We start from the raw sequence: 20,734 nt of genomic DNA on the forward strand, positions 1-20,734 counted from the left end.
TATTGGTAACATGGTTTTTAGATTCTCATACAAAATTCTGAAGCGATCCTTATTCATACAATTTGATAAAATGGCTGCGGAACTTGAATTATGTAACATTAGAAAGTAAGTGTATAGGGTATGTATCCTAGTGTGAGGGGTGTTAGGTAAGCTATATTATAGTTTTTGAAGTTCAGACCAGTTTTTCCAGGTCACAAAGGATTCCATCAACCATATTCTTGACAAAATTTTGTACTTGGGCCCAAAACATTGAATTTTGTAACATATTTATGTTTTGACTACAAAGCTCATATCTGTAATGTTCAATATATTCTTGTACTGGTAACATGGTTTTTAGATTCTCATACAGAATTGTAAAGCAATCCTTATTCGTATAATTTGATAAAATGGCTGCGGAACTTGAATAATGTAACAATAGAAAGTAAATGTATAGAGTATAGTATATATAGTATGTATCCTAGTGTGAGGGGTGTTCGGCAAGCTATATTATAGTTTTTGAAGTTCAGACCAGTTTGCCTAGGTCATGAGGGTTCCATCAACCATATTATTGACCATATTTTGTACTTGGGCCCAAAACATTGAATTTTGTAAGTCCACAGATGGACATGGAACTCTGCCATTTCAGTGGATAAACTCGTGACCTGGCATTTTATTGTTACAAATTTCAATATATAGGGCCCAATTTCTATTTTCTATACAATTTGATATATAAATTAAAAGTTTTTAAATATCCAACCTTTAATCTAATTAGCTATATTCATTTGATTAAATATACCGCGTTCTGTCGCGGATTGTCAATTTAAATTACATTACATTTAAATTGTTACAAAATTCAATAATTTGGTCCCAATTATAATTTTTTTAATTTGTTAAGTTGTTTCATGTCTTTATTTTAATGCATCAACCAACTTAAAACCAATACTAGATCAAACAACTCTGTATATAAACATACTCATTTGTAACCATGTTACGTTATTCAAAGAAATGGGCCTTTTATTGATTATGAACCATATACCAAGATTGTGGTAATGCCTTTATACAAGAATTGCTGCACTAATAACCTGGTTTGAGAGTTAAATACATATCGTACACTAGCTGTGGTTGTAACAAACTATAAAGATAGATTCATGAAAACAAGATGTTACAAAATGTCCATTTTGGGCCTTTTTATGAAATCAAAAGTGGGCCTTTTTTCATTCCACAGCTAAGCAAATACCTAAAGTACATTTTTGTGAAGCAAGAATCTTTAAAATTTAATAATTGGCTGAGCCATTGAAAAGTGTAACCAAATGTTACATTTTTCAACATAACTGGGCCATTTTACAATATTATTCATAGCCGATGACCTGAGACTATTTGTTATCACAATTATAATCATCTCTGAAAGTTTCAAGACCATCGAGTAATTATTAATGGAGTTATTGTAAAAATGAGAAAATCGCCCATTTTGGCAGTGAAACAAAACCACCAACCAGGTTTGAACATGTCCTGAAGGAGAGCCAAGTTTGAGCTAGAATATGAAACAATTGCACTGCCACACGTGAAATGTTTATCTGATGAGGGCGGTAGTAAACTGACCACAGCTATATAATTAAACCATATCATTAACAATAGGGGGGCCGAAATCTTATTCTAACTTGCTAACCCAACTATAACCGTCCAAAAGCAGTCGAATAATTAATAGGCAGATCCAATTACGGTGAATATGGTAACCCTAGTAACCCTAGTAACCAGACTATCATAGTGTTACTAGTAACCCTAGTAACCACAATATCACGGTGTATATGGTATCTCTAACTAGCCTCAAAATCTCCCAAAATTAGGTGGGTCATTGGTTCTTTATCTAAAATTGTGCAAGAATTTTAGATTTGTGCGGAAAAGTGTGGAAAACGATTGTTAGAGTGAATGTGTGCGGTAAACAGCTAAAAGTTCGTTGTGTGCGGCCAACGGCAACAGATTTAGCTGCACTTAAATACTGGTTTTGATGTTAAACTATAGTACGTGAATCTCAATTTGAGTTATCTCGATAACACTATGATATAGTGTGGTTACTAGGGTTACTAGGGTTACTAGGGTTACTAGTAACACTATGATATAGCCTGGTTACTAGGGTTACTAGTACAACACTATGATATAGCCTGGTTACTAGGGTTACTAGTAACACTATGATATAGCCTGGTTACTAGGGTTACTAGTAACACTATGATATAATCAGGTTATGTATTAAGCTGTTAAAAAATTAAGCTAAATTCTAATATACTTCTGATGATTGATATCTCATGTTAGAACCAATAATGTAATAAAGTGAAACTTCTATACCCATACAAAAATCACGTTTTGTTCAAAAGTGGAGTTTGTTTGGTAAACAAATTGTTTGTAAACAATTTGGGGGGGGGGGGCGGACCTGCTAATTACTGTTACTATGGTTACTAGGGTTACTATGGTTACTATGGTTACCCCCGGACCTGCTAATTACTGTTACTATGGTTACTAGGGTTACTATGGTTACTATGGTTACCCCCGGACCTGCTAATTACTGTTACTATGGTTACTAAGGTTACTATGGTTACTATGGTTACCCCCGGACCTGCTAATTACTGTTACTATGGTTACTAGGGTTACTATGGTTACTATGGTTACCCCCGGACCTGCTAATTACTGTTACTATGGTTACTAGGGTTACTATGGTTACTATGGTTACTATGGTTACCCCCGGACCTGCTAATTACTGTTACTATGGTTACTAGGGTTACTATGGTTACCCCCGGACCTGCTAATTACTGTTACTATGGTTACTAGGGTTACTATGGTTACTATGGTTACCCCCGAACCTGCTAATTACTGTTACTATGGTTACTAGGGTTACTAGGGTTACTATGGTTACCCCCGGACCTGCTAATTACTGTATGATACAAAGCGCCTTATTTTTGAGATTCTAGAGCACTCTAGATCCATTGACAATATTAAATGATTCGGGAAGTGTTTGAAGTATGCAGCGCTTAAATGCTCCCGTTTAAAATAATATACATTTTCTGTCATGGATGACATTTCATCAAAGAAAGTGTCAAATGATTGTCAATTTTCAGCCAAAATTTTGAGATATGGGCAAAATGGGCATAATTTTCATTATTTTCAGGTCAAAATCAAAAAATCAAAAATAAATATGTCTAACACATTATGCATTATTCATTGAGCTGAAATATAACTCTACCTCGCAACTAAAGATCAGCGAACACGATGTTTGGTTTTCACCACAACTCACATTTAATTAAGCTGCTTTTAAGCCCATGCCCCCGCCCCCCGCCCCCCCCCCCCCCCCCCCCCCCCGGCCCCCCCCCCCCCCCCCCCCTAGTTAGTAGTTTGACAGCCACTAAATGAATTGAGAGGTATCACACATGAACACTAAATGAATTGAGAGGTATCACACATGAAACACATCAGAATTATACATGGCAAATGACTCTCAGAACATTTTGATAGAAGACGTTACTCGCTCATTCCATTTGAAATGTGAGCTGATTAACAATACATTCTTAACATGCAGGGAATCTGAAGGAAGCAGCCAGCAGGACACACATTTATCAGAACGTGTTTATCTGATTGAGACGGTCAGTGGACAGATTGGTTACTAGGGTTACTATGGTTACTAGGGCTACTATGGTTACTAGGGATACTATGGTTACTAGGGCTACTATGGTTACTAGGGCTACTATGGTTACTAGGGTTACTAGGGTTACTAGGGTTACTAGGGCTACTATGGTTACTAGGGCTACTATGGTTACTAGGGTTACTAGGGTTACTAGGGCTACTATGGTTACTAGGGTTACTAGGGTTACTAGGATTACCAGGGTTACTATGGTTACTATGGTTACTAGGGTTACTATGGTTACTAGGATTACTAGGGTTACCAGGGTTACTGTGGTTACTATGGTTACTAGTTGTACAGTACAAAGCAATCTACAAATATCAGGACTTGACAGTTCAATTTGCCATCAAATTATATTACAGTTTGTACGAGGGTTGCCATGATGTCATGTCAAGTATACCGGCATATTTTTAAAGATAAAACCATAATTTATACGGCAAATTACAGAGTTGACGAAGAACACCTTAAAATCTAAAATACCAACAACCTCTCCACTTTCTAGCTTTCTCAAAGTATTTCAAAATAAAACTTACTTCTCAAGTTTTATCCTCTCCTGTTCCAGTGCGTATCTAGCTTTCTCAGCCTGCTCCAGCTCGTGTCTCACCATAGTAACCATAGTAACCCTAGTAACCCTAGTAACCCTAGTAACTCTAGTAACCCTAGTAACCCTAGTAACTTACTTCTCAAGTTTTATCCTCTCCTGTTCCAGTGCGTATCTAGCTTTCTCAGCCTGCTCCAGCTCGTGTCTCACCTTAGTAACCCTGGTAACTCTAGTAACCCTAGTAACCCTAGTAACCCTAGTAACCCTAGTAACCCTAGTAACCCTATTAACTTACTTCTCAAGTTTTATCCTCTCCTGTTCCAGTGCGTATCTAGCTTTCTCAGCCTGCTCCAGCTCGTGTCTCACCTTAGTAACCCTGGTAACCCTAATAACCCTAGTAACCCTAGTAACTCTAGTAACCCTAGTAACCCTAGTAACTTACTTCTCAAGTTTTATCCTCTCCTGTTCCAGTGCGTATCTAGCTTTCTCAGCCTGCTCCAGCTCGTGTCTCACCTTTTCTGCTTGTCTTATTCGCTCTAGTTCCAGTCTGGTGAAAGTGAATTAGTGAAAGTGAAATCATTTACAAATAATTGAGGGTTTTACACAGTTACAATACTGAGTCAGCTCTTGATAGCAGATAATTTAAATTATATTAATTATGGATTCTGGTACCGGTGGGAGGCATATAGTTTTGATACCTGACAGTTAATCAAACACCAATCAAATCCCTGAGTCACTGTCACGTGTCAAAACAAAATGCCTCACTCCCGGCACTCCCCGCTACAATCCACATCTATCTATTATGAGTAACTTATCTAAATATTTTCAAACAATACATAATTATACAGAATTGCATGCTTCTAAATAAACCCAGATATAAAAGGATAAAACCTATATATAGCCCAAATTTCCAGTAGCCTAGTATATTATTATATAGGATAGGACAAAGAAGACACTATCTGCCACACTTATAGAGCCTGGCAAACTCTAATCAAAGGTAAGTCTGGCAGTGGTTCACACTCTGTTGATATCTCTTTAATGAGACTTGATTGAGGCCTCTCAACTTCCCTAGTTGAGTGTGTCCCACAACCAAGCTCATTGCCTAGAAGTCCCACATTATTATAATGAACCTGGACATACGTGGCAAGTATCAGCTCTTGAAACCAAACCAAACCAAACCAAATATTATTATATATAATATAGTATGCAGTCCATCAAGTACAAGATAAGTTTGTTGAGAGCAGTGACCTGCTAATTAATTAATTAAGTTACAAAAACATGATTTCAGAATCGATGAAAAATTGAAGTTAGCGAAGAATTTTAATTAATAATAACTATTAAGTACTTAGTTAGTACTTCGTTAGTACTTAGTTAGTACTTAGTTAGTACTTAATTAATACTTAGTTACTACTTAATTAATACTTAGTTAGTACTTAGTTAGTACTTAGTTAGTACTAAGTTAGTACTTAGTTAGTACTTAGTTACTACTTAGTTAGTACTTAGTTAGTACTTAGTTAGTACTTAGTTAGTACTAAGTTAGTACTTAGTTAGTACCTAGTTAGTACATACCTCTCTTTTTCCTTTCTTATCTTTTCAGCTTCTTCCTCGAATAATTTGCTCTTTAATATTTCCTCCTCTCTTATCTTCCTCATCTGTTCCTCCTGGAATTACAGATTATTGTATTGTATTGTATTGTATTGTATTGTATTGTATTGTATTGTATTGTATTGTATTGTATTGTATTGTATTGTATTGTATTGTATTGTATTGTATTGTATTGTATTGTATTGTATTGTATTGTATTGTATTGTATTGTATTGTATTGTATTGTATTGTATTGTATTGTATTGTATTGTATTGTATTGTATTGTATTGTATCAGACCTTTACAGATTAACTTGTGAGAGATGTTCGCGATTAAAAAGCTATAACTTGTAGCGAATAGCAAATTGCTAATTACAAATTAAATTATCATTCAAAATAAAAAATTACAAATAATCCCTCGCTAGACCTGTACCTGTTGTCTAATTACTAATTACTAATTACGCTAGACCTGTACCTGTTGTCTAATTACTAATTACGCTAGACCTGTACCTGTTGTCTAATTACTAATTACTAATAACGCTAGACCTGTACCTGTTGTCTAATTATTAATTATTAATTACGCTAGACCTGTACCTGTTGTCTAATTACTAATTACTAATTACGCTAGACCTGTACCTGTTGTCTAATTATTAATTACTAATTACGCTAGACCTGTACCTGTTGTCTAATTACTAATTACTAATTACGCTAGACCTGTACCTGTTGTCTAATTACTAATTACGCTAGACCTGTACCTGTTGTTGTTGTTCTTCAGCCAGTTTTGCTTCCATGATTTGTCGCTGTGCTAAGAGGTATTTGTCGTTTTCCAGCTGGGCCAAGTGCTGTATTTCCTCCTGAAATTTAAAAAGGTTTTAATTATTTTGGATTTTTAATTAGCAATATTAGATTGTTAGGGCTGAGATAAACTCTTTCTAAATCTCAAAAGATTTGGGTATGTTAGCCTAGCAGATATTAGTGGTTACTATTGGTTACTGGGGGTTACTATGGTTACTAGCAGCTATTAGTGAATCAAGGGAAGATTGTAAGTTGCTTTTCTATGGTATATATATATATATACAGGGTATTTCAAGAATAATGTCCTGATTTTTAAAAACAATACATTTTTTTATAAAGGAGCAAAATGCCCATTATTGGTTGCCATTAGTTCATAAAGCTTACAAATTTAATTTGTTAAGCTCATTTGTTCCAGCGATTCAACTTTGTTAATTTTTTTGGCTCTGTTCCAAAAAGTCGAATTTTGAGAAAAATGGGGTTCACAAAAGAAACAAAACTCGATATTGTGAAGACTTATTGGATTTGTGGAAGCAGTGTGACAAGTGCTAGGCGTTTGCTACAGAAAAAGGACAAGTCTAAATTCAGCAATGATGAAAGGACAATACGACGTCTTGTAAAGAAGCTAGAAACTGATTGTACCCTGATAAAGAACATGCGTACGGGTAGGCCGAAATCTGCTCTTTCTGAGAAGAATATCAAAAGGGTGCAAAGAAAATTAGAGAACAGTCCAAGGAGGTCAACCAGAACACTTGGTAGGGAGCTTAAGTTATCGACAACTTCAGTTTGGAGAATTTTGAGGAAAGAGCTGAAGAAGTTTGCCTAAAAAATTAAAATCAAACAGACACAAACTCCAAAAAATAGAGAACAAAGGACCGAATTTGGCAGCATGATGGCTGATCGCATCGAATCTGACTCAGAATTCTTGAAACAGATATTTTTTTCAGATGAGGCTCATTTTCATCTGAGCGGTCATGTCAATCGCCAAAATTGTAGGTTTTGGGCAGATGAGAACCCCTATGCAACAGTTGAGTCGCCTATCACTAGAGAGAAAGTCAGAGCTTGGATGGGGATCGGGTATCATGGTATTTTTCTCAAAATTCGACGTTTTGGAACGGAGCCAAAAAAATTAACAAAGTTGAATCGCTGGAACAAATGAGCTTAATAAATTAAATTTGTAAGCTTTATGAACTAATGGCAACCGATAATGGGCATTTTGCTCCTTTATAAAAAAAATTATTGTTTTTTAAAATCAGGACATTATTTTTGAAACACCCTGTATATGGTATATATATATATTTCTGAACAGACTCGAGTAAAAACAGGATCAAGTCTTACAATGACATCATTAACACAGTAAACAAACAACCCAATTTATTTGTTAGTGAGTAGTGTTTAAGAAAAATAAACCTTTCCCTTGTCACTGTAGTTTTCTCCACAGTGTATTTAAGCAATAATTTATTAATTTATTCTAATAATTTATTAATTAATAAGTATATTTCACCTCTTCTTTGACAAGTTTGCGTTGTTGTTCCAGTTTCACCGCCCTGTCTATCTCCTTTTTAATCTCCTCCGCTCTCCTTACCTGCTCACTATCCTGCGGGTTTTATAGCGTTACACACAGCCTCGTTACACACAGCCACGTTACACATAACTGCGTTACACACAGCCACGTTACACACAGCTGCGTTACACACAGCCACGTTACACACAGCCACGTAACACACAGCCGCGTTACACACAGCTGCGTTACACACAGCTGCGTTACACACAGCCACGTTACACATAGCCACGTTACACATAGCCACGTTACACATAGCCACGTTACACATAGCCACGTTACACATAGCTGCGTTACACATAGCTGCGTTACACACAGCTGCGTTACATAAAGTGAAAGCAACGCGTTACACACAGCCACGTTACACACAGCCACGTTACACATAGCTGCGTTACACATAGCCACGTTACACACAGCTGCGTTACACATAGCTGCGTTACACACAGCTGCGTTACATAAAGTGAAAGCAACGCGTTACACACAGCCACGTTACACACAGCCACGTTACACACAGCTGCGTTACACATAGCCGCGTTACACACAGCTGCGTTACATAATGTGAAAGCAACGCGTTAGTAACGCCTAACAACTACGTTACACACAAGTAAAAAAGGTCACTTCAATGATCAAACCAAAAACACCAAAATTGGCCCTGAAATCTAAATTTCTAGTTTATAAGACCGTTATAGCTGCTGGTTATTTGCACTTACCACGTTGAAGGTGTTAGTGAGACCGTTATAGCTGCTGGAGGTTTCCACCGTGCTCCCCCAGATACTGCCACTAGCACTGGTCGTCCAGGCGGGTACAGCTGCTGCTGAGGGGGTATGTTAGTTAGTGGGGGTTTTTATCCTTGAGGTCCCATATCACTTTTGATAGCTCGGTACTCAGTCTGTGCTTAGGATTTTTGAAGCTTTGTCGATGATTGTACCATCGTGTCTTAAAGCTGTTTTCTGTCAATCCAATATATGTCGAGTCCTTGTTTAATGCAGTTTTAACGGCTGCTTCGTAGACTATACATTTGGCCAGACATTGTCCTTTTAGGGGGCACTTTGAGGCGTCTCTGCAATTACACTATTTTTCTGGAGCTTTTCTCTTTTCAGATTGTTTCTCCAGGACTGATTTGTTGTGTCCTTTGAGTATCCTTTCCAAACTGGGCATGCAGCAATAGCTTATTTTCACGGTATTCCTATTGATTATTTTGTGTAACAGCAGATTTTTCGGGAAGTGCTTATCAATGAGAGCGAAGAACTTTCTTCCGATGTTGGTTGAAACATTTGCGCTGAATGGGGAAACGGATCGTTTGCCCGCCAATTTGATTTGGTTCAATTGTTCGAATTATAATGCTCCTGCTTAAATGCAGTCGAGCACTCTCTTTGGGAAACCAACAACTATTTATTATTATTATTATTTACATATACGTACTTATATATAGATGGAACCGTTAAACTGCTAGATTTTTATGTGTGAATTCTTTCAGTCGAGGTTTCATTTTTGTTGACATTAAAAGCTAATCAACGTTTTTATTTCCACGTTTTTATTTCTACGGTCTAGAAGGTCATTAAAAGTTGTTCATCCTAAAAATATTAAAATTATCTCAAGCACATGTTAAAAATTGATCTTCAACTAAGTAAATTAACGTTAATGTAGCTAAAGACATTAAACGATTCAATTATGTAATTAAGCTGCTCAAGTGATTCAATTATTTAATTAAATCTAATTAAATGATGAAGCTCAACTGAAATAACCTCTTAACCTCCCCGTTAACTCCACTACCACTGTTCACACTGAATACAATAAGAACTCGTAACCAGCTTCACACGTATAATACACATAACAGGCGGGGTGTAACAACTAACACTCATGACTCAGTACAGAGATGTATAATGTATAATAATGTATTTAATGTATAAGGTCCTCGCTGCTCTTAGCCTCTTTAAATGCTTATTATTATTGCGTGGAGCTGCTGCATTATTGGGTATGTTAGGAGCATGCGGCTTATATTTCTAGAAGTTTTCAGATTATAGTTTGTGGATGAGTTTTTAACAAGATTGTGTTTTAAGTTCGTCTAGAAACCCCGGTTTAGGTAAATTATACTGACACGTACAGCATTGCATTTGTAATTTAGAGTGTAGACATTTGGTAAGATGTATAAAATATACACAATATGAAGGAAAACCACTCACATCAATATGCAATATGATACTAAAGTGCAACGTTACATGATTTACTTTGTTTACAATACTATAAGTTATAGATCTTTAGTTTTACTGAAATATATAGAGTGAAGTCTGTAAGTAAAGTAGATAGAGTAATATGTAGAGTGAAGTGTTTAAGTAAAGTAGATAGAGTAATATATAGAGTGAAGTAGATAGAGTAATATACAGAGTGAAGTGTTTAAGTAACATAAACTGTGCTCTTTAATGTAGTCCTGAACAGAAACATGCTTCAGAATTCTAATGTACTAGTATTGAAATGTAAAGCAATTTAAGTCCGGTATTTTCGTATGACATTTGCAATTCTAATGCCCACATTACAAAGATCAAATTGTATTAGAATATTATGTTGATCACATGCTATAATCTCACATTTTTTGAAAGTTATTAACTTTATTTAATTACGAGTATCACAAAGGTTATCATTGGTTGACACTAAGTGAGTAAGTGGGTTTATACTTTATTGTATTTACATAATATGTTTGAAAAAACTAAAAAAGAAGAACTGCCATTCAGAAGACTGAGAAACACGTTCCCTCTATGTTCTGTCCAATCTCACTAATTGTACCACATGCCATAGAACACGTTGGATGACGTCATTATTGGATGACGTCATTATTGGATGACGTCATACCATAATAACAGGGGGCGACTTACCAGGGGACTGAGTGATGTGTCCTAGTTGGGATGTTTGCGGAGGGGGTGGCGACTTACCAGGGGACTGAGTGATGTGTCCTAGTTGGGATGTTTGCGGAGGGGGCGGCGACTTACCAGGGGACTGAGTGATGTGTCCTAGTTGGGATGTTTGCGGAGGGGGCGGCGACTTACCAGGGGACTGAGTGATGTGTCCTAGTTGGGATGTTTGCGGAGGGGGCGGCGACATACCAGGGGACTGAGTGATGTGTCCTAGTTGGGATGTTTGCGGAGGGGGTGGCGACTTACCAGGGGACTGAGTGATGTGTCCTAGTTGGGATGTTTGCGGAGGGGGCGGCGACTTACCAGGGGACTGAGTGATGTGTCCTAGTTGAGATGTTTGCGGAGGGGGCGGCGACTTACCAGGGGGCTGAGTGATATGTCCTAGTTGGGATGTTTGCGGAGGGGGCGGCGACTTACCAGGGGACTGAGTGATGTGTCCTAGTTGGGATGTTTGCGGAGGGGGCGGCGACATACCAGGGGACTGAGTGATGTGTCCTAGTTGGGATGTTTGCGGAGGGGGCGACTTACCAGGGGACTGAGTGATGTGTCCTAGTTGGGATGTTTGCGGAGGGGGCGGCGACTTACCAGGGGGCTGAGTGATGTGTCCTAGTTGAGATGTTTGCGGAGGGGGTGGCGACTTACCAGGGGACTGAGTGATGTGTCCTAGTTGGGATGTTTGCGGAGGGGGCGACGACTTACCAGGGGACTGAGTGATGTGTTCTAGTTGGGATGTTTGCGGAGGGGGCGGCGACTTACCAGGGGACTGAGTGATGTGTCCTAGTTGAGATGTTTGCGGAGGGGGCGGCGACTTACCAGGGGGCTGAGTGATGTGTCCTAGTTGGGATGTTTGCGGAGGGGGCGACTTACCAGGGGACTGAGTGATGTGTCCTAGTTGGGATGTTTGCGGAGGGGGCGGCGACTTACCAGGGGGCTGAGTGATGTGTCCTAGTTGGGATGTTTGCGGAGGGGGCTGCGACTTACCAGGGGACTGAGTGATGTGTCCTAGTTGGGATGTTTGCGGAGGGGGCGACTTACCAGGGGACTGAGTGATGTGTCCTAGTTGGGATGTTTGCGGAGGGGGTGGCGACTTACCAGGGGACTGAGTGATGTGTCCTAGTTGGGATGTTTGCGGAGGGGGTGGCGACTTACCAGGGGACTGAGTGATGTGTCCTAGTTGAGATGTTTGCGGAGGGGGTGGCGACTTACCAGGGGGCTGAGTGATGTGTCCTAGTTGGGATGTTTGCGGAGGGGGCGGCGACTGCTTGTCTTCAGGCTGGAATGGTATGCGGCCACACTGCTGAATCATTATCTCTGTGGAAATTGGTGGAATGTTTATTTTGTTGGAGAAATTACAAAACATGCAAAATATTTAAGAGTTTGGTATATATATATATTATATGCTAGAGATATCTACTAGTGCGTTTGGAGTAAAACGCCGATTACAAGAATAACTTTTAAATATAATTGAATTTCTCAAACTCTTCAAAATATATTATACCATAGGCCATAAAAACAAATCAAGATAAGATGATGTGTTTTATAATTGCCGATACTCCAACATATTATCTACCTAATTTAGTAAACTGTTTGTCAGCAGAACGGTTCTTTTGCGATAGTCAAAACGCGACAACTAGCGCTGGATGGCGACAACTAGCGCTATCCAGCGCTAGTTGTCGCCATCCAGCGCTAGTTGTCGCTATCCAGCGCTGGATAACGCTGGCCAGCGCAAAATATATATGTTCGATAATTGTCGCTATCCAGCGCTAGTTGTCGCCATCCAGCGCTAGTTGTCGCCATCCAGCGCTAGTTGTCGCTATCCAGCGCTAGTTGTCGCTGGCTATGCGACACTGTCGCACGCGATAGTTTGCGATGGCCAGCGCAACTGGCCATCGCAGAAAACAGTTCGATAACTAGCGCTGGATAGCGACAACTAGCGCTGGATAGCGACAACTAGCGCTGGCCAGCGCTGGCCAGCGCTGGCCATCGATATCCAGCGCAAAATTTTTGCGCTATTACTCGTCAGCTAGCGCTAGCCAGCGCTAGCCAGCGCTAGCCAGCGCTAACCAGCGCTAGCCAGCGCTAGCCAGCGCTAGCTGACGAATAATATCGCAACTATATTGCGCTGGCCAGCGCTGGCTGACGAGTAATACTAATATCGAGCGTGCTAAATCACTTTACAGTCGATCTTCGAGATTGTTCTAAAAGGGCCCCCGATGGTTGTAAGTGTAACCAACTTCAATCGATGCAATGTATTTTCGGACGCTAATTCCGAATCAACCCCCATGACATAGGGTTAAAATGCTCTCCTGACGAGATATTGGCGAAAAACTGTATCGATCACGTGATATGACCGTATAAGGAAGTTAGTCTAATTTCTCGTTAGGGCTAGGGTTTCAGCATATGTTTTTGTTAAGGATTGGGTTAGGGTTAGGGTTGGGATCAGATTTATAGAGGGTTAGGGTTTCAAAAAGTCGTTCAGAACCAGCTAGAGTCAGAGAATGGGTTAAAAAGTCACGTGACAGTCGAGTGTAAAGTGATTAATCATCATCCGAGTAATATCGCAAGCATATGATTTTGATACATTGCGCTGGCTAGCGCTGGTTAGCGCTGGTTAGCGCTGGCTAGCGCTGGTTAGCGCTGGTTAGCGCTGGCTAGCGCTGGTTAGCGCTGGTTAGCGCTGGCTAGCGCTGGTTAGCGCTGGCTAGCGCTGGCTAGCGCTGGCTAGCGCTGGCTAGCGCTGGTTAGCGCTAGCTGACGAGTAATAGCGCAAAAATTTTGCGCTGGATATCGATGGCCAGCGCTGGCCAGCGCTGGCCAGCGCTAGTTGTCGCTATCCAGCGCTAGTTGTCGCCATCCAGCGCTAGTTATCGAACTGTTTTCTGCGATGGCCATTTGCGCTGGCCATCGCAAACTATCGCGTGCGACAGTGTCGCATAGCCAGCGACAACTAGCGCTGGATAGTGACAACTAGCGCTAGATGGCGACAACTAGCGCTGGATGGCGACAACCAGCGCTGGATAGCGACAGTTATCGAACATATATATTTTGCGCTGGCCAGCGTTATCCAGCGCTGGATAGCGACAACTAGCGCTGGATGGCGACAACTAGCGCTGGATAGCGCTAGTTGTCGCCATCCAGCGCTAGTTGTCGCGTTTTGACTATCGCAAAAGAACCAGCAGAAAGTCTAATCTGTGGTTACTAGTGGTTACTAGTGGTTACTATTGGTTACTATTGGTTACTGGGGGTTACTATGGTTACTATGCAATGGTTACTAGAGGTATTTACCTAATTTAGTAAACTGTGTGTCAGCAGAACGTCTAATCTGTGGTTACTAGTGGTTACTAGTATAGTGGTTACTATTGGTTACTGGGGGTTACTATGGTTACTATGCAATGGTTACTAGGGGTATTTACCTAATTTCGTAAACTGCGTGTCAGCAGAACGTCTAATCTGTGGTTACTAGTGGTTACTAGTGGTTACTAGTGATTACTATTGGTTACTATTGGTTACTATGGTTACTGTGGTTACTATGGTTACTATGCAATGGTTACTAGAGGTATTTACCTAATTTAGTAAACTGTGTGTCAGCAGAACGTCTAATCTGTGGTTACTAGTGGTTACTAGTGGTTACTATTGGTTACTATGGTTACTATGGTTACTATGCAATGGTTACTAGAGGTATTTACCTAATTTAGTAAACTGCGTGTCAGCAGAACGTCTAATCTTAAGATCCATCCCGAAGTAACCCTCTTTAAACCAACCAAACATTTTGACAGAGTCGAACGGTCCTTGAGTGTTACCCTGAAATATTTTATTAAGTTATGTAAACGGTCCTTGAGTGTTACCCTGAAATATTTTATTAAGTTATGTAAACGGTCCTTGAGTGTTACCCCGAAATATTTTATTAAGTTATGTAAACGGTCCTTGAGTGTTACCCCGAAATATTTTATTAAGTTATGTAAACGGTCCTTGAGTGTTACCCTGAAATATTTTATTAAGTTATGTAAACGGTCCTTGAGTGTTACCCTGAAATATTTTATTAAGTTATGTAAACGGTCCTTGAGTGTTACCCTGAAATATTTTATTAAGTTATGGAAACAGTCCTTGAGTATTACCCTAAAATATTTTATTAAGTTATGTAAACGGTCCTTGAGTGTTACCCTGAAATATTTTATTAAGTTATGTAAACGGTCCTTGAGTGTTACCCTGAAATATTTTATTAAGTTATGTAAACGGTCCTTGAGTGTTACCCTGAAATATTTTATTAAGTTATGTAAACGGTCCTTGAGTGTTACCCCGAAATATTTTATTAAGTTATGTAAACGGTCTTGAGTGTTACCCTGAAATATTTTATTAAGTTATGTAAACGGTCCTTGAGTGTTACCCTGAAATATTTTATTAAGTTATGTAAACGGTCCTTGAGTGTTACCCTGAAATATTTTATTAAGTTATGTAAACGGTCCTTGAGTGTTACCCTAAAATATTTTATTAAGTTATGTAAACGGTCCTTGAGTGTTACCCTGAAATATTTTATTAAGTTATGTAAACGGTCCTTGAGTGTTACCCTAAAATATTTTATTAAGTTATGTAAACGGTCCTTGAGTATTACCCTGAAATATTTTATTAAGTTATGTAAACGGTCCTTGAGTGTTACCCTGAAATATTTTATTAAGTTATGTAAACGGTCCTTGAGTATTACCCTAAAATATTTTATTAAGTTATGTAAACGTTCCTTGAGTGTTACCCTAAAATATTTTATTAAGTTATGTAAACGGTCCTTGAGTGTTACCCTGAAATATTTTATTAAGTTATGTAAACGGTCCTTGAGTATTACCCTGAAATATTTTATTAAGTTATGTAAACGGTCCTTGAGTGTTACCCTGAAATATTTTATTAAGTTATGTAAACGGTCCTTGAGTGTTACCCTGAAATATTTTATTAAGTTATGTAAACGGTCCTTGAGTGTTACCCTGAAATATTTTATTAAGTTATGTAAACGGTCCTTGAGTGTTACCCTGAAATATTTTATTAAGTTATGTAAATTAAGTTATTTAAATATAATATGTAAGTTCTTTAAGAGCTGTACATATTAGATATTTAAAGTACACGTATAGTACGGTAATATATATAGTACGACATATTGTATCAAGATAAGATTAGTTACCCAATATACGGTAATGAATATACGGTAGTTACCCAATATACGGTAATGAATGTAGCTTGTAGATCAATTAAATGATGTGACAAAATCTTGAGGTTCAAACTTCCAAACAAAAGATATGTATCTTACTGTTATACTACATATTCTGTGTTGTCATGGTTACATCACCATATTATCTTTATTTAACCACTTATTTCATTAGACCATAATATTTCTAATCTAAAAAAACAATTGCCATAATTAATTACTCCACAAATTTATACAAAAAGTCACGTACCTTTGGATCAAGGTAAAACCACATTTCGTCGGCTCGGTAGGCAGACTGTTGCGTTACTATGTTTACTAGAGACTGTTGCGGTTGAGGAGGAAGTTGAGGTTGTGGTGGTGGGATAAAACCTGGTCCTCTTAGCATCTCACCTCCAACCTGTGGTTACTAGTGGTTACTATTGGTTACTGGGGGTTACTATGGTTACTAGAGGTTGTGGTGGTGGGATAAAACCTGGTCCTCTTATCATCTCACCTCCAACCTGTGGTTACTAGTGGTTACTATTGGTTACTGGGGGTTACTATGGTTACTAGAGGTTGTGGTGGTGGGATAAAACCTGGTCCTCTTATCATCTCACCTCCAACCTGTGGTTACTAGTGGTTACTATTGGTTACTGGGGGTTACTATGGTTACTAGAGACCTGTTACAATTATTACTATTATTAAAATTACTACACTAAATTAGAGAAGTTGAGAAGTTAGGCCCTTCACAGTTCACAGTTACTTGTTGTAATTTCATGTTTAATCCTATTATATTACGTGAACTACATTATTTAATACTAAACATCGTGACTGTTTATCTTGCTTTTAATCCATTAACCAACCCATCAAAATGCAAGTGTTAAATCTTACAATATAATACATGTTATATAAAGTGTGTTTATCTGGGGCTTGGTTCACCTGACCATGCTCAGCTCATAATATATTAGCCCATATATGGTACTTTAATATTATATAAGCATATTAATGTATTTAAAGATATTTTTGGAATATTCGATATATTATACCTTAAATATGCACTAAAATCCCCCCTTTGTAAAATAAAGAAGTGCAATGCACACCGCGCACTTAGTGCATCGCGCGCAGTGAACAGATTAATTATCCACAAACAGCTGACTGATGCAATGAACCAATGTGTATTTTAGAATACCTGCTAAAATAATTTAGCTGGTATTTTAGAATACCTGCTAAAATAATTTAGCTATATATCCTGCAGTCTCAAAACACATATTTGAAAATACCTAAACTGCTTACAAAATATCATCTCACAATCTCTCTTAAATGAGCAAAATTATTAATCATTAATATAATAATATCAACATACTTAATATAATATCAACATTCAACATACTTGATTGTTGATGGATTTCCCTATTTCCGCAAGAGAAGGAAATGGAGGAGACCCCCCGGAGAAGGGTTTGGGGGAGGTGGTGTGGTGGGTGGGGGTAAGTGAGGAGGAGGAGGAGGGGAATGTGACTTGGGGCGAGATTGTGTCACGGTTGAAGAGCTGAGGCATGTCGAGGGGAGACGTTGGAGTCGTTCCGGATGTTGAAGCACTGAGGTTTGGGGAGGTTAAATCACATTGAATTTCGGTAAAACTGAGGTTGTGTGAGGTTATCTAACACTGCGTTTATGTGAGATAATATATCACATCTAGAATAGATAACAACATCTTGTGGTTATACGAATTCCAAAGAATTTAGCTTGAATGTCCTACCTCAACAACGAAATACGAATAACGTATAAATACAGCAAGTTATATGGAACACTAAGGGTCCATGTCTCGTATTATATATGCATAATAATAATTATATGTATAATACGTGTTTTTATCTCACTGAAAAGCTACTCTAAGTTCAATTTTACAGATATCCACCTAATGTACCTAATCTTTAGGTTTAGCTAAATGAATTAAGCAAATCTCATTGCAAACTGCTAAGAAATGTCATTTTCATGGTATAATATTCAAGAGATAAAGTAAGTTGCTTTCATAAAACATTTTTTACGTTCCTACGAAAAGTGTATTCTCTCATCACAGAGAATGCTCCAAAATGTCGGGGAGAAATGATTGTATATGATTAACCCTATGTAATCAGAAATTTGGAAGCCAACATATCTCTTATAGGTCGAGACTTGAAATAAAACGTGGATTTTTCTTTAAATTCATGGATTAATAATGAATTTACGAAAAAGACCTGTAAATATCAATTCCTATCCCTTGGATTATGCCACATACTTAGAGAGTTGTGATGGCAGGGGCCCTGGTGGGATGTCCACTGACAGTTGCGATGGTAAAGATCCTGGGATGTCCACAGACGGAGAGGAAACACTCCCGAACATTCCACCACCACCACCACCTGGTGATGAAACACGTGCGTTACTATGGTAACACGTGACAAGAAGGTAAAAACGTAATAAAACACACGTGACAACACGTGATGAAACCATTGCCCAGTGGTTAATTTTCGTCTACTCATCTTATTTATGTCGTCAATGATACCCACCGTTGCAGACACAAACTTATTGTAGTCACGTTTCTAACACCTCTTATCAAAGCATAATTAATAAATTAATAAATAAATAAAGTCAAATTTTATACAGCACATTATCGGTAAATCAGTCAGTTATTTAAAACAGACATTCATAATTTGTGGACAATATATTCCCTATATTATGTAATACTATATACTTTATGTTATATGTAGCAGGGCATAGTTGAGGTGCACTATATACTTTATGTATAATATTCAATGATACAATATTCTGAGGTTTAACGTGACTTACCCATAAATAATTATTATCTTGAAAAGCACAAACCTTGCGAATCGCTGAAGTTTGAAAAAAGGACGTGAGAGTTGAAAGCCTCAGTGCTTGAGTTAGAGGTGGGTTCCACATTGTACAGAGACTGGCTGATGCTCCTCAACATGGTCTCGGGCGAGTCCTCCACAGGCTTGAAGTGCTGCTGCTCCTCTAGTGGGTTGAACTGCAGGGCTGCGGTTCGTGCAGGAGACGGCGGTTCCATTGCCTGTGGAGGCGAGATTGCTTGCGGAGGCGAAAATGCTTCTGTCCTTTTCCAGCTGTTTGTTTCTCTGTTGTCTGTGGAAGTATCTTGGTTTAAAGTCAGTACTAAAACTAATCTCAATGGACTCACAAATTACCTTTTCCACTGACAATACAATATTTCTGAATATCTCTCACTATGCTATATATAGAGATATATCTCTCACCGATGCGTGTGGGAGAGATGGATTTAGGAGGGTAGGGGGGGTAAGATGGGGGCTGTTCGGCCGTGTTTACTAGGACAGGTACAGGGCCATCAGGTTGAGGGAGGGAGGGAGGGAGGGAGTCCGGACTGGGATCTCTGCGCCGCCAGTTGTCAGAGTCTGCACTTCTTGGTGTTTCGAAGTACCGGGAGGAACCGCCTGAAAATTCACGCCTTGTTCCGCCCCTCCCCACTCCCCCACCTCTACTTCTAGTGGACGGTCTGCCACGCCCTCGGTCACTGCTCAAACCTCGGCTGTGGTAGGAATCCTGAAGAATTACTTTAATGACTTTACAAAGTTTATTAGATTAGTATGACAATGACGCACTACACCTGCGAAAGTCAGAAAATAAACTGAATAAATAAATATTGATACGGTATGATTGAACGATCACAATATCTCTGTGACAATACCTTCAAAGAATAAAAATCATTCACAATGTTTTCAATTTTCCAAAATTGTAAGTTTACTTACGGAAGGGAATGTAACCTGGCTCTCTTCCGGATGGCCAGATAAACAGGCTGGTTTGACAGGTTCCGGTGCTGCAAGATCTGGTATGGACAATATGGATTGTGGACACTGTGCTGCTGTCCACAGATTGAGTATTTCTTCCTGACCATACCTGTTCTTGGAGAAAACGGCCACTGGTTTGCTGCGCAACCTAGAAAGTATAAGGTTACATAAATACATAATTTACATGTGACCTTGTATATTAAACATTTTGATTTGCAGTCGTGAATTGTTGTGATATGTATACTATCAGTATTTCATCATGAGACTAATAAACAGCGATCTACTCCAACATTTGATGTTCCATGATTAGACAAGATTTTTTTATCTGCCTCAGAAACAGGCTGATGATCAAAGGCTGACGATTAAAAACATTCCACAGTGTAACTATTTCAATATGATTAACCATCATACAACCACCAACAATCAGCAATAATAAAGTAGGTAAGCCCTTACCAATCAGGTCCGAGAGTCACACTGTTGATATCCTGAGAACTGGTTTCTGTAGTCATACTTGACTTGGCTTACCTTGTAATACAAAATGAGTTTATGCAGTTATAGTCGACACTAAATGTGGGAAATAAATCTTTAAATTGTGATAATGAATGAGTCAGGGTAGAAACAAAGTCTAGTCCCAGATGTATATATATGTAGAGTGAAACATTCAGTGAACTCAGTACGATCAAGATATATGAAGCAGCTAAACTTAGTAACAAATATTTT

General features: G+C 38.7%; 1 protein-coding gene across 1 annotated transcript in view; it reads right to left on the minus strand.

Moving 5' to 3' along the window:
• Window positions 1–20,535, minus strand: part of LOC134813846 (GRB10-interacting GYF protein 2-like) — a 30,730-nt gene extending 10,195 nt beyond the window's left edge. Inside the window, exons 1-14 of the mRNA XM_063821724.1 lie at window positions 20,468–20,535; window positions 19,976–20,162; window positions 19,466–19,769; window positions 19,056–19,334; window positions 18,475–18,595; window positions 17,590–17,794; window positions 16,471–16,617; window positions 14,719–14,833; window positions 12,239–12,343; window positions 8,834–8,937; window positions 8,067–8,159; window positions 6,526–6,624; window positions 5,757–5,848; window positions 4,630–4,734 (exon numbers count right to left, since the gene is read on the minus strand). Of these exons, the coding sequence (XP_063677794.1) occupies window positions 4,630–4,734; window positions 5,757–5,848; window positions 6,526–6,624; window positions 8,067–8,159; window positions 8,834–8,937; window positions 12,239–12,343; window positions 14,719–14,833; window positions 16,471–16,617; window positions 17,590–17,794; window positions 18,475–18,595; window positions 19,056–19,334; window positions 19,466–19,769; window positions 19,976–20,162; window positions 20,468–20,523 (2,012 nt within the window). The 5' untranslated portion in view covers window positions 20,524–20,535. The remainder of the gene's footprint in view (window positions 1–4,629; window positions 4,735–5,756; window positions 5,849–6,525; window positions 6,625–8,066; window positions 8,160–8,833; window positions 8,938–12,238; window positions 12,344–14,718; window positions 14,834–16,470; window positions 16,618–17,589; window positions 17,795–18,474; window positions 18,596–19,055; window positions 19,335–19,465; window positions 19,770–19,975; window positions 20,163–20,467) is intronic.
• Between the last annotated feature and the right edge of the window lie 199 nt (window positions 20,536–20,734).

This window comes from Bolinopsis microptera, chromosome 4 (genome assembly GCF_026151205.1).
Source record: "Bolinopsis microptera isolate Bmic1 chromosome 4, MBARI_Bmic_1.0, whole genome shotgun sequence".
In the NCBI taxonomy this organism is placed as follows: domain Eukaryota; kingdom Metazoa; phylum Ctenophora; class Tentaculata; order Lobata; family Bolinopsidae; genus Bolinopsis; species Bolinopsis microptera.